The sequence below is a fragment of the Cnephaeus nilssonii genome (genome assembly GCF_951640355.1).
Source record: "Cnephaeus nilssonii genome assembly, chromosome: 5".
Lineage (NCBI taxonomy): Eukaryota > Metazoa > Chordata > Mammalia > Chiroptera > Vespertilionidae > Cnephaeus > Cnephaeus nilssonii.
In genome coordinates, this window is record NC_137076.1 from 106,032,113 (window position 1) to 106,046,709 (window position 14,597).

The 14,597-nt window shown below is 54.9% G+C and overlaps 1 protein-coding gene across 1 annotated transcript; it reads right to left on the reverse strand.

Moving 5' to 3' along the window:
* Positions 1-613: 613 nt before the first annotated feature.
* Positions 614-7,587, reverse strand: BRI3 (brain protein I3). Its single transcript, XM_079770781.1, has 3 exons — positions 7,268-7,587; positions 6,608-6,710; positions 614-1,021 (listed from the first exon to the last, which is right to left on the reverse strand). The coding sequence occupies exons 1-3, from the start codon at positions 7,407-7,409 to the stop codon at positions 889-891; spliced, it is 378 nt and encodes a 125-aa protein (XP_079626907.1). The 5' UTR covers positions 7,410-7,587; the 3' UTR covers positions 614-888.
* Between the last annotated feature and the right edge of the window lie 7,010 nt (positions 7,588-14,597).

Here is a 14,597-nt window from a genome sequence, read left to right on the forward strand (position 1 = left end):
GACGGGAACGTGAGGGCTCCCAGGACGGAGTCAGGCAAAGTGCAGGCGTCAGCAGCACCTGTCCTGGAAGAAGACGCGCAGCCAAGAAACCAGTCAGCGAGGTGGCCACTCTCCTCACCACTTGGGTCAGAGTAGGTCCACAGCAGCCCCTTATTTTTCAACAGTGGTTTTAGGGGTGTGTTGAGGAGTGGGGGCATCACCCTCCACTCTGGGGTCCTCTGGCTTTGTTTTAGCGACACGTAGGCCTGGGGTTATCGGGTGTAATTCGCAGGCCCACTGGGCTCACCCAGCCCGTCTCCACCTTCATCGAGTGGACGACAGTGTCACTCACCTGCCTCACACAGGATGGGAGGGCTTGCCTTGTCCTTGGCACTGAGGGGCATGCTCTGAAAATGCCAAGGTATTATGTTTCATTATAAAATAAAAGAACGTGAAAACAAGAACATTTTCTTGAGCTGTAAATGCCTATCGAGAAAAATAACAGAATTGAACAGTGTTGAAGCTGGGTGGTGGGTACGTAATTCTAGTCTCTACTTCACGTTTGAAATTTTCCAAACAAAAGTTACTTTCTGCAAGTGGCAGTGTGCGAACCCTGAATAAGCAGAACCAGGTAAACAATGGTATGAATCTCATTTATTTAAAACCATTTCTCACCTTTCTCAAATTGAAGACTGCAAAAAATAAAAGTGCTGTTCTGAGTTGTCGTTAACCCTGGGAGCAGTGCTGCCGCGTGTCCACACTCCGTGCCCTGTGCGCTGAACCCAGCTCACACATGCCCAATCTGTCCCACCTCCCTTACAAAACAGTCCTGAAGCTTAATCAGACAAAGCTGCTGTACACATTTACATTAGAAGGACAGCTGGAGGGAAGCCGGGCGTGCGGTTCCCTTTAGGTAAAGTTTGCTCCACAGTTGGGACATCTTCGCTTCCTCAAGGCAAAACAGCAGATGAACCCAAAGGGGAAAAAGACGATGGCCAGTAAGATGCCCAGGAAGGTGAAGGAGTCCTCCAGAACCCCGACTCTGTGGAGAGAGAGAGGGGGGCTCAGGTTAGGGCCCTCGGCCTGATGTCCCACCAGACCTTCGGCGTGTTAGCGCAACCAGCCATATCGGCCTGGAGATCCCCCACACCGTCTGCCGTGTTTGGAGGGAAGGCAAACTGCTGCCGTCAGCCATTCCCAGACCGTGTGAAGAAAGGGGAAACTGCTTGAAAGCTATCCTCGCTTACTTATAAAGGCAGCGTTCAGCGGCCATGTAATCTGCCATGTTTCCTTTTACAGAAGAACAAGAAACAAATGCTAGTTTATAAAATTTTTTACATCTCTGAAAACACAAGACCAAGAAAACCCAATCATTTGAGTATTTTTTCCCAGTATTGAAAAGTTTTTTTGTTTTTTTTATCCCTAGAGGGAAATACTACAAACAGGGATAGAGTTCAGAATTTTGTTTGGTTTTTCTATTTTCGGGGGGAGGACAGGCAGCAGATTTTTAGTGAAAGACTAAAATCAGCCATGTTCACACAATGTCTAAAAGGTCACTTGAGAAATTTCATCTCAAAGCTTCAGGGAAAAAAGTCACGTTTACCTTTTAGTGCACAATCTATAATACCTAAGACACCTGGGGACATCGCCGAGATCAGGTGCCAGTGAGTATAGGTCAGAGACCTGGACTCACCACCCAGATTCAAGGGTCCTCTTCAAAGGCCCCCAAACTGGGAAGCAAGAGCTGTGTGTTCAGCTCCACCTTTAGTCTTTAGGCTACTTCTGGAAAGTTCTGGACACAGCTGAAATTAAAATGAGAACACAACAGCCAGCTCAGCCCAAATGAGAAATGGTCCACTCCCACCAGACGGACCTGGGAGCCAGAGAAAGCAACAGGGACCAGCTGCTCCCTGGGGGCCGGGGCACCTGCAGCCCTGACCACCTCGCTGTGGGCACCTGCGGGCGGGGAGGGCCTGGCACTCCTTCCCACTGCTTTAGTACCTTTGCACCCATTCTCCCACGCCCCTGCATGTCCGTCCCAGCTTCCTTGGTCTTTCTGAAGCCACTGTCTCTCCACTTCTCAGCCCCATCGTCAGCAAATACTGCTAAGGATCCCTGTGCCCACAACGTTCCGCTCCTCATTTTGCCACCTTTTGCATGAAGGAGGAGGGAGGTTCCGCTTAATAAAAGAGTAAACAAGGGTCAACGTGAAATGCGCCAAAACAGAGGGCTTCCTCCTCAAAATGCCAGAGCTGCTGCTACTGCTGCAGCCCCTTCTCAGGAAGTCACGAGCCCATGTGACGGCTGCTACCCATCAGCTGCAGGAGGACCCGGTGCAGAATCCCCCCGCCCCCCCAGCCCAGCAGAGCAGGCTCCCTGCTCCACGGGGAGTCATGAAAAATATACCAGGCTAAGAGGAAGTCTGGTTTTCAACAGCTTAAAGAAAAAGTCACAATGTCCACCCCCCGCCACCCACTCAGGAGGGAAGTGCCTAAAACATCTACAAGGGACACAATACATTCTAGAAATATTTCCCAAACGTGCTCATCCTGAAACACTAGTCCCCCCGTAAGCTCTGCAGAAAAGGAAGGGGGGTGGGTGTTGGGTCAAACTATGTGCACTGGAGTCACCATGTGCATTAGTTGAGGAAAGGAGCTCCTGCAGGAAAGATAGCCGTTTCCCTTTGTTTCACCCCGTTTCCCAGGCTCATGGGTGCCACCCTTTCTGTGTGTGAGTGACCAGGTGGACTAGAGGACAGGCAAGGCCAGGTCTGAGGGACAGCGATCAGCAGGCCTGAGCTTGTGTGGCAGGTACCACTTCCTGTATTCTAAGTACTACAGAGGTCAGGTCCTCTCAGACCACAGGTCAGGACAGGTGGCGTCAGATCCAGCTGAAAAAGCACCTGAGGCCCTGCTGCCCAAGTAGGGGGTGGGGCTCAGGAAGGCCCTGGCCACCAGCTGTTTCCCTACACGTAGGCGGATGTAACAGGCTGCCCTCGGCTGGAGCACACCTGCTCTGTCCACAGTCATGGTTGATGCTGATCAAGCCACTTCCGGAGCAGCAGAGGTGGCCTCGGACCACTCGGAGCTCTGGCACCAAACCAGCGCCACCCGTCCGGGGCCTCCCCACGTCTGTGCCCCGGCAGTTAGTGCCCGGCCCCGGCAGCCCTTCCTCCTCATCCCCGCTCACTGCACAGCACAGGTGGCTCAGAGAGCATCCAGCCCTCACAGGACAGCCTCAGGGAGGACTTCCTCCAGGGCATCCAAGGCCTGGAGCCTGAGGGGCGGGGGGGGGGGGGGCAGATGCCCCAAAGCACCCAGCCAGCTCCCTTCAGAGACCAGGTCCCATCTCTGCCCTCAGCAGCGGGAGGCACATCTGCCTCAGGGGCACAGATACCGGCCACTCCAGGGCAGTTGTGAACAAGCCTGACGACCAGGCCTCTGAGCAAAGTGTAGGCCCGAGCAGGGGCCTGGGAGTCTTCCACCATCCCCAACCCCCAGCCTGAGGGTGTCCAGGCAGTCAACTCCCCAAGGTTGTCACAGGCTCCGTCCTCTCATGAGCTGTCCACACTCCACCTTGTCACCCGTGCTGTGTCACGCGCTCGAGCCCTGCCTCTACCTCCCAGAACTCTCCCAGGGTCACCAGAGTGCCCATGCTGACCACCCATGCCACATCCTGGACCGCCACTATTCCTGGAGCCTCTGTCTTGGCTTCCGTGACCCCACTCATTCCTGGATTTCCTCCTACCCCCGCCCCCGTCACCCTAAAAGCTAAACACCCAACGATACCTATCCAGTGTCAGCGGGGGCCCAGTGCGAGGCAGGCCCTGTGCCTACTGCCTGTGCCTCCTACTCGCGTCACATTCCAGGCTTTGACCCCTGCTGCTCAGGGCCTTCTCACCACAGCCAAGGTGAACTCAGCCAGGCCCAGATCCCAGACCACAGTGCTACCGCCTCGTCCTGCATCGAGGGGCAGCTGTATCCCCCCTGGAGGACTAGTTCAGAGACCACAGCGGGTCTGAGATGAGTATGTGCTGGAGTCAAAAGAAATATTCACGCAGTCGGCTAAAAAGGGAGGGTGGAGTCAGGCTGCTTAAGGGAAGGCTGGACGATGACAAAATGACAAGTGACAGACCTCTTACACCAGACCTCACTCAGAGGGAATCGCAGCCGTGTGACTTCAGCGAATTCCTGCCAAGCTGCCCGGGAGGGGCAGGGACGGCGCTTGGCGGGCTGGATGGAAAGGGAGGCAGCAGTGCGGTCACCGAGAAGCGGCCTGTCTCCCAACCCCATGACTCCAGACACAGTGGCTGCCCTGGACTGCGCCCGGGGGAAACCCCTCCTCTCCCCGGAGGACCCGCCCCAGGGCCCCTACACCCACCCCAAACCACAGTGGTGCTTCCCCGGAAAGTGCCCGGCCTCTCCCTCCTCAGTGCTGCCCCGCTCTCTTGCCCAGCTCAGCCCACTGGCCAGCCACGCCCACACCACGCACCACTGCAAAGGCACAGGGCTAAGGGGCCTCCCGCTCTCTAGCAGGAAGGGCAGGGACACTCCCGTGTGAGGAACCCAAGTTCAGGGAAGAACCCTTACTGCTGGCATCTGTTCTTCTCACACCACAGACGAGAGGACATGCCTCGGGGGGAGTCAAGAGAGTTTGGTCCCAACTCGATCCCCCAAACTTGTTCTCAGAGCACCCATTCCTCCTCACTGCCTGCCACCCACCAGCCAGAGGCGGGAAGATAGTGATCCCAAGGAAGAAGCCTGGTTCCAAATGCAGGCACCCTTGCCCTCAGCCCCACGGAAGACTCTCCCGAGAGCAGAGAACACAGCCCGACCTTAGTCCAGATTCCGAAGGACTGGGGGCCACGGGGCAGAAGCCACAGGCCTCCGAAATGACACAGCTCCCAATCTGGGGAAAGGTGGTATCGGGAAATGCTCCCCCACCTGGCAGCAGCCCAGCCAGTGGCCGGAAGCTTCACAGCCCTGGAGACATCTCAGCCTTGGCTCCCAGCCTCCACTAGCCACAGGGGGCTGGGTGCTGGTGTCCACTCCTCTGAGCTCAGGGACTTGGGCCTACAAAGAGCCTCACAGACTATCCATCCCATCAGATGTCCCCATTTCCCAGATGGGGAAATAGGCCCAGCTGGGAGCTGCCAGGGCCAGGATCTGAACCCAGCTCCTGTGGCAGGCTGGGCACTCCTAGGCAGTGGCAGACATGGCAAGGAGACACGGAAATCCCAGCCAGACTCCTCTGCTTCAGGCGCCTTCCTGAGCCTCCTTGAATTTGCCAGCCTAACACCCCTCCTTAAAATGGGAGATGACCTGAAGACCCCACTTCGAAAAGCAGGCCCTGGGAACCCTCCAGCTGGGCTGAGTGGGCAGAGGGCTATGCACACACCGCGGCTGAGCACCCAGGGCAGCCTCAGCTAAGCACGGTGGTTCCCGTCCCTCACCTCTTCCTGTAACTTCCCAGAGTCCAGGGGGCTCTCTCCACATGGGACCAAGCCTTGAGCCTTGCCCTGCCCAGAAGCATGGGACCAGCCCCCAAGTCCATGCGGCGGCTGATCCAAACCCACCCCTGTCAGTACCTTCAACCCCCAACAGCTCTGACGCCCTAGAGCCGCATGGAGAGGGGCACTCAGGAGGAGGCCCTTGTCTGCCCTCCTCTCCCTCCCCCTTCACATTCTCCAAAGGCCTGACTTTCACCAGCTGTCAGAAGACACCCTTTCTGGATTTGCAAATGGGGTACCCTGGCGCACAGCTCCAGGGGCTCTCCCCTGCCCACAGCCCCCTTTATTGGGCACATGGTTGGCTCTGGTAGGCCAGTCTTTTGTGTTCCCCCCCCCACCCTCCCTCTTCCTGAGCCCTAGCTGCCCCCTGTGACTCTGAAATCATTAACTTCCCTTTGACTCCACTCTGGGCCTTCTAGATGCACTTTTGAAATTAAGTCTAAGTGTAAACCAGGGTTTCTCAATCCCATCTCAGAAATTTGAACTTCCTCCTCCCCGGCAGGAAACATGGTCCGTGCCAAGTCCATGCTTTCTAAACTGTCCAAGCACTTGAATCCACCAAGGGCAGGGACCAAGTCTTTATCTGAGTGTGAATCCTCAGGACCCACACAGAACAAGCATCTCGGGCCCTATATCAACAGTCATAGAAGATTGTGGAGGCTCCAGTTCAAGGAGACGAAAAACCGCTCCTGCTGGGAGGACCATGGGTTTCCACTAACAGCGCTCACAGCTGTAGCTCTCCTGGCTCCTAGGACCTCCTTCTTCTTGAACACATGGGCCACCTGAGTCAGGGCTCCCCTGCCCCACACCTCACACAGCCCCTCCCTGGAAAGGCAGCCTGCCACCACCTCCGGGAGAACCGGGGATGGGAGACTGTCGGTCCAACTGCCTCCCGTTCCCTGGGGGCTAAGGGGTCCAAAGCACTCAGCTCTCCAGGAAACAGAGCCACCCCCGCTGCCCTATGACACATGTCCAACCCGGGACAACTGAACCCATGCTTGCCCACTACAGCTTGTCCCACATCCAGACCCACCCACCTCAACGCCCCTGCCTTTATGAGGTTCTGGGTATGTGTGTCCCCAGAGGCTTCTGGGGGCCAGCCCCAGACCTGTGACATACCTGCAGACTGGGCAGCCGCCAACGACAACGATGGAATTGGCAGGGTACCGGGTGACATTTCGACTGTGGATGTTGTAGACCCTGGGGTGGTGGGTAGGTATCCCTGTGGACAGGAAGGCACATCAGAGGGGGCAGGGGGCACTGCTGCTCCTGCCCTTCCTCCCCCACCACAAAAACTCTCCTTCCTAAACCAAGACAACAGCTGCCTCACCAAGTGCCTCCTGGGGGCTTTACTAGGTGCTGAAGTGCAGACAGGGCCTCGTTAATAAAGTTAATTTCAAACCGGGTTGTGATGCTTCCTGAGGAGGGCGGGCCTCGGGCGCGCAGCCCCCCAGGTGTGCTGAGGGCGCTCGGACGGCGCCCAGACGCAAGGGCCCGACAGCAGCTTCCCGGAGCGGGAGATTCCCCCAGCCCTTCCTCGCGGGCTGCCTGCCTGACACTAGGGCCCCGCGTTCCCGAAAAGCGCGCCGGCCCCGGGCAGCGCCCGGAGGAAAGTTGGTTTGGGGGGTTAAAGGTCGCCGGAGGACTCGGTCTCAAGTTTGCTCCCGGGGCGCCCCGCCCGCTTGGCCCGCCCCCAGCCCCGCCCCCGAAGCCCGTTCCCCCAGCTCCCTTCCCCAGCCCCGCAGACCCCACACCCCAGCCCCCGCCCGCCGGGCCCACCTGTGACGAGGTAGGGGTAGGGCGGCGGCGGGGGCGCGGCGGGGATGGCGCCGTAGCCATGCGGGCCGCACGCGAAGTCGCCCTGGCCGGCCTCCAGGTTGTAGGTGGGCGGCCGGTCCTGCAGCAGGGGCTTGTGGTCCATGGCGGGCGGCGCCCACCGCGCCCGGCTCGGCTCCCTCTCCGGCTCCGGCTCGGGCTCAGACGCTGACTCGTGGGGACACCCGGACGGCGTAGAGGCGAGTCCCGCTCCCGGCGGGCGGCGGGCGGGCTTCCCCTCCGCGCCCCCCCTCCCGCCAGTCACAAGACTCGGGTCACGTGGCACGGCTCCCGGCGGGGGTGCGGCGCGGGGCGGGGCTGAACGGCGTCTTAAAGGAGCCACCCCGCTAGCCACCTGTTGGCGGTAACCCTAGGCGCCTTTCTGCCTGGTCTCCCTGCCTGGCATCCGTTGCTCCAGATCTCCCATCTCGAGGAGAGCGCGCGCGCACACACACACCCCCACCCCCAGCCGCAGACGCTACACCAGAGTCGTGGCCCTTGGACCCCCAGCCCAGCGTTAGGGCCGGTCACCCATCTCCAAGGACGCGGAGACTCCTTGCCGGCGGGGAATCCTAGGGCCCAAGACCACCCACCACGGGGCTGGGATGGCCTGGAGGAGGGCCTGGCAGTGCGAGTTCCCGGGCCACCCCCTGGATGTCACCGCCCCTGGGCAGAAGGACGGGGCTCCGCATTCTGAGCGGCTCTGGATCCCCGTCAGGATGTAGCCAGGGTCCGTGGAAGCGTCAACTCCTACAGGAAAAAGCAGGGAGTGTGTCTGAGCCCGGCCTGCTGGCGCTCAGCTGGGGTTCTCTTGACAAATCAAATTAGGTGATTTATAGTACTGATTACCAATAACTCCCCCAGAGGGACAAAAATACTGGGCACCTACTGTGTGACAGGCACTGCCCAATCATTGTTCCTCCGTTCTGCTGACTTTCACAGTAACTCGGGAGGTATTTATTCCCAATTTACAGACCAGAGACTGAGGCTCAGTAGAGAGGACGGGGCCTACACCTGACCGAGATCACTCTGTCAGGCTCCATCACTGAAGCATTTCTGTTGTCAAGCCTAATGCTTAATGGGTTTGTAACCACACTTCAAAAAGAAAGATCTGCAGCCCTGACCGGTGGTGCTCAGTGGTTAGATTGTCCCCCACAAAGGAAGGGTCTCAGTTCCATCCCCAGCCCTGGTCTGTGCAGGAGGCAACCAACCCATGTGCCTCTCTCACATCTCTCTCCCCCTCCCCCTTCCTTCCCTCCCTCCCTCCCTCACCTCCACTCTCTTTAAAAATCAATGGGGGGGAAATATCCTCGGGTGAGGATTAACACACAAAAAGAAAAGAAAGCTCGGCAAGCCTGAGGCCCCTCAGGTTTGTAGCTCCTCGGAACCCCCCATCCTTTTTCATGTGGCCTGAATTTTGACTTAGGTCAGGGACAACTGCAGCTCCCTGCCTGATCTTCAATTGCTCATAACACACCAATGTCAACTGAAGGTCGCTTGCTGTAGCCAGTTCAACTCAACAGTAAGCAACCCTAATGGATGTTACAGCTGCACTGTTGCAGTGATTCCAGCCACCCAAGTATGTCTGTGGTGTAAACTGAAAGTGTGCGCCTCAAAGCAGACTTATATAGAAAGAAGTACCCACCCCTGATCCATGATTGGCCCACTTTCATGCAAATAAGGACTCCAAGTTCTCACCGGTTGGTCTAAACACCACTGTCCTGATTGGTTGGAATGGAGTTGCTCTAATGGTTCAGTGAAAATGCTAATGAGGATACAGTTGTGCAGCCTGATTGGATGGGGAAAGTCTCAGTCCCATTGGTCCAATTCTGATCCTTGGAGCTCTCATAAGAGTCAGCTCAGCTGGGCTAGAAGACACCGCAGAAAGCCTGGAAGTTTCCCTGAAATGTAGTGTATGTGAGGGGCTATGTAAACAATGGCCCCTAGACTCTGGTTATTAATGTGAGCCTAATTAACCATGAGGAGTCCTTTTTGGCAGGTATATTCTTCTCAGGATCAACATCATCATATTTCTTTATCACAGGTATAGCTCCTCAAAGCTCATTCCCATCATCCTGCCTATCCTGTGGGGAGGAATGAGGGGCCGGCCAGGTAAGGGCCTGGGCTAGCATCAGGGGGAGAGCCAGGTCAAGAACGGAGACTGGCTGAGTGGGTCAGGCAAGGTCCTGTCCTGGAGTGGCATGGCCCTGGGCTCCTCAGAGCAGCTGTGAGAAATGAACCATAGGACTAGAACAGCTGAAAGTGAAAGCCCCTGCTGGCAAAAACAGGGGTGCAACCCCATGCCATACCTCATCCACCAGTGAGGAGAAGCGGGCTCAAGTCAGACCTCCTAACACCTGGACAGCTGTGGACACCCAATAGGGTCCTGTCCATCCCTGCCTTGCAAACTGCTAATGGGCAGCGTCAGCTAGCTCAGTGATGTCCTTCCCTGTTGGACTAAATGTAAGTTGGCAGCTGTCCCTTCAATTTCATGGTTAATTTTCCCTTCTTCACAGGCCTATGTTTGCTAATCAAACTCCACGAAACATGTAGCCTCTGGCTCCCTTCTCTTCCAAAACCTGACTTCCTCCCAGAAGTGCCCCGACTTGGAAATCCTGGGGGCGCCGCATTAGTGAATGACATGGTGTGGCTTGGGGATTTCCCAACATCATTTTGACGAAGGCTGCCCACTGACTCAAAGCAGGTCCCTCTCCTTCATTCATCCAACAAACTGAGTGTGGCACGCTATCCCAGGTTCCACCTGCAAGGTGGACTGACCGGGAACACAAAAGAGGAACAGCCTGGTAGGGAGCCAGACAATAAATTCACAACAGCAGTGCGGTGAGAGGGTTACCGGTGCCGGGGAGCCCTGGGCGCCTGAGAGCCAGGAGGAAGCCCCACCAGAAGGCCAGCGGTGATTTGGCCTGCAGGACCAGGGGACAAGCATTCGGGCAGAGTGAACTCCAGTCCCAAAGAGCAAGCCACAGCCCACGACCTGCCAAGACTGAGTCACTTGGTGTGGCTGGAGTCCAGGGAGGATCTCCAGGAGGCAAGGGTGGGGCTGGGGGAAGGGGGGGCGGGCCCAGATATTGGAGGTGGGATGGCACCCTGTAAGAGCTTATAGCGGAACTGCACAGAGTTTAAACGGAGAAGGAGCATCAGATCTGCATATTGGAACAATGACTTTGGCAGCAGTGTGAAGCGTAAGGCGCAGGGGGGTCCAGGAGGAAGGGGCAGCTGTGGAGACAGGAGAAGGAAGGTGTGAAAGAGATTAAGAGCCTATTAAGACTGGATGACCTCCTGGGTGGATGTGGAAGACAGGGTGGTCAGGTTTCCAGCTCAGGTGACAGTGGTGCTAGAATCTGGATGTGGATCAGAAGAAGCGGGCTGCACAGGGAGTGGGGGGGAGGCAGCTCACACTGGCCCCTGCTTACTTGGTGCATGCAAATCCCAAGGTGATCCCTAACCAGAGGGCACATGCAGGAAGGGGTCTGTGAAGCATTATCCTATGATAAAAGGTCTGAGACTATCTCAGTGGCTAACAGCTATCTACCCACTTGACAAAGATTTTGGAGCACATACTTTGCCCAGGACGCAACAAAACAGGTGATAGTCTACCTGGTGGAGTCCACACTCTAATGGGTAGGGGTGTTGGAAAGTGGTAGGCGCTGTGGTGGGGTGTGGGGGGTGTAAAATGAGCAGAGTCATGGGCAAACAGTGAGGTGGACAAGGAGATGCAGTGGCCTGTGATTTTACATGGGTATCAGAGTGGGTAAGTCGAGGTGGGCAGAGCCGTGAGGAGGCCAGGAGGACCAGCTTTTGTGTGTTTGCTAGTTTGTTTTAATGGGAGGGAAAGTAATAGTGTGTTGATAAGCCAGTGGAACAATCTGATCTGGAAGAAGGAAGGAGGTGGCATAAGGGGATGGAGTCTGGTCCCGGGGGCAGTCACCACAGGACTGGGGAGAAGGTGCAGCACGTGGGCGCTGGCGCAGGTGGGCAGCTGGAAGGAGGGGCTGCTTTCATCTGATGGCTCGTTTTCTATATGAAACAGGAAGCAGTCGGCAGCTGAAACCTAAGACAGAGAGGGAGTGCTGGGGTTGGAGGAGAGAGGAGAAAGGTGTGAAGTCACCGTGGAGGATGGGTGCTTGACCAGGCTAAAGAGCCATGATCTGCAGTGGAAGAGCTGACGAGGTCAGTGACACTGCAGAGACCAGGAGCAACCTTCCCTGCAACATACTTTCTATCTCAGTTTACCATCCGGCCATCCCATGAAGTAGGTAGGCATCAACAGCCCCCAATGGCTTGATGAGGAACCCGAGGCACAGAGAGGCTTCCTAACCTTTTTGAGGACCCTGAGCCAGGAAAGATGGCTCTTCAGATCCCAGAACCAGCACCCGGGACCCTAAGGACCACAGCGCACTGCCTCCATCCAAAGCGCACAAGAAAGGCCAGTCACTGTTTGCCGATTTTAACAGAAATCCGTTCCTGTGGAAGATTTGGAACATACCTTCCTCTGTGCATACTTTTCAGTTAGCTGAAACTCTGCTCTGAATCTACGTTTATACCGTGCCTACGTTAAAACAAATGTTAGTATTGCCATTTCCATGAAAGTGAGGACGTATGATCTTAACTGCTGTGTGTGCATGTTTCTGCTGGGAGCACTCAGCAGGGGAACTGAGGAGCCAGAGGAAACCAAACAGTAAGTGCGACCTTCCCGGCAAACTTCGGGAAGTGCTGATAGCCCATCACATGAGCCTCTTGCACATTTAAGCTAGGACCTCACATGGTTGGGATTGTGGCAAGAAACGAACAAAAAAAAAAAGGAAGCAAATTCATTTCAAAATCCAAGGCTGTAACCAATTACAAGTGCCCAGCTCACAGAAGGTCCTGGCCAAATATTTGCTGAATGTTTGCTAAATGTTTATCTTAGATAAACACTGAGTTTTAAGTTTTATGGTAAGCCTTACTACAATTCTACCAGGCAAGTATTTCTAAATATTCTAAATTAAGTGCAAAATTTTTACATGACATACAACTTCATGCCAAGTCACGTGGTAAAATCTTATCACAAGTAATATACATATTATGGTATTAAAATCCATAGTACACCCTCCATTCTCTAAGACGTGGGTGGGGAACCTTTTTTCTGCCAAGGGCCATTTGGATATTTATAACATCATTCTCAGGTCATACAAAATTATCAACTTAAAATTAGGCTGCTATATTTGGTCAAACATTTAATTAACTCACTCCTAATGCCTTTGCAGAATCAGACCAAATGATTTCACGGGCCTCTATGATCCACGGGCCGGACGTTCCTCACCCCTCGTCTAAGAGGTATTCCTCACTATAATTCTGCCCCATAGACCACACTTACTTGTGCAATGAAACCTAGAAAGCCTCTCTGTAAGTCAACATTTTCTAGCAGTTCTTACAAGAACAGAGTAAATTCAGAACGGTCAAGTTTCTAGCTGAATAAGTTTCCAAGCAGCTGTACTGAAAAGCCTTGCTGTATTCACAGACGTACTAACGTGCAGACTAGTAAGAGGCTCAAACATGGTCATCACACATTTGTGGCCACCACACACAAATTTAGGTTACACCTTTTATCTGTCATATTCAGAGTAACAGTAGGGGCTCTTCTGAGATTGGAGGCAGGGGGAATGCAAGAAGACTTCAGCCAAATTTGGATGTTGAGGGAGGCACGAGGAAGTGGGTTGTGGTTAGAACGACCTGGTTCCCATCTGGGTTGTTCTACAAACACCCTGTGTGACTTGAGCTTCACCTCTATGAGCCTGCTTTCTTACACCAGGATTTCCATACCCTTTCAAAATTGTAACAATGTCTCCTCTGTGGAGGCATTTTTACTTCATTGCCTTCCAGGAATGATAGAATCCCATTTCTAAATGGGACTTCAAGGAAGAAGCTAGTAAGTGAGGATTCCAACCTAGGTCTCCCACCTCCAGAATTGAGCTCTGGCCCATAGACCATGAAGTACATCCCCACTCAGGCTAGCAATAGGTCTGAATCATTCCATAAGGCCATTCCTGGTTTTGAAAAATCTCGAGTGCCCAGCTCATAGGGAAGATGCCCATGGAGATGACTGATACTCTTTGGGATTTCCCTCAGTGGCTTCCTGAGATTAGAGTATCACTCAGGGGAAACGATGTAACTGAAACTTTTCTACCCTCTGTCAAGTGGAGTTACTCAGATTTACAGAAGGTATTTCCCTATGAAATCTGTCATCAGTGTTTATGATGACAGAGAGAAACCAAGGTAAACTTGAACTTGTTACCATTCACGGGGTACTGAATTTGGTGACAACTGGGCATCTTCTTTGGTTGGGGCAAGCAAATGACCACTGCCACGTTGAGACGGAGAGGTCACTTCCTAGGGTAAGGGACTTGTGTGAACCACCCTAAAGCCTTTGCAGGACCAGACCAAATGACTTCACGGGCCTCTACGATCCACAGGCCGGACGTTCCCCACCCCTGCTCTAAGAGGTATTCCTCACTATCATTCTGCCCCATACACCACACTTACTTGTGCAATGAAACCTAGAAAGCCTCTCTGTAAGTCAACGTTTTCTAGCAATGGTGATTCTTACAGGGCCCTTGCAGGCCCGTGGGGTCTTGGTCTCCTTCTCTCGGCCATTATTCTATTTTGCATCAACACCCAGAACTCAGCTCTCCTGCAGGTGCAGAGGGAAGCAGGGAACCAAGGCAGAGAGGTGGTGCTTCATGAAGCCTGGGGCGGGGAGGACTGCAGTGGGCAGGGTCCTCAGGAAGAAGAGAAGCCACCTCTGCCACAAGGACCCCTCTCCTCTCCTCCCCGTCCCTTCTCTTCCTCTCAGGTCCCTCCATCCTCTCTTCTGGCCAGGCCCACCCTGCCCTCCCTCTTTGGCCGTGTGTTGGCTCCTACCTGCTGCTTGCACTGTGGTCATGGCTAACTTCAGTGAGCTGCCCCTGGGTGGTGAGAGGGAGCCTGAGGACTGGGCTGGGAAAAGACCCCTTATGCTCCAGCAGAAGACAGGCTGCGGCCAACAACATGAATGAGCGGTGGAGGAGAAAGCCACGGGGGAAGAGCCATCTCAGGTGGGGTGACCGGGGAGGAACTGGGCAGGGCCAGTTCAGAATGCAGCCTCACAATCCTGCCCTACCACGAAGATTCTCAGGTTCTGAGCCTGGAGTCCTGCCACTAGGAAGAGGCTCACAGTGCCACTTACCACATTTCACTCCGGGAGCTGGAGAAGTTCAGGAAATTGCCTGTTTAATTCCACTGCCAAGGCAATTCC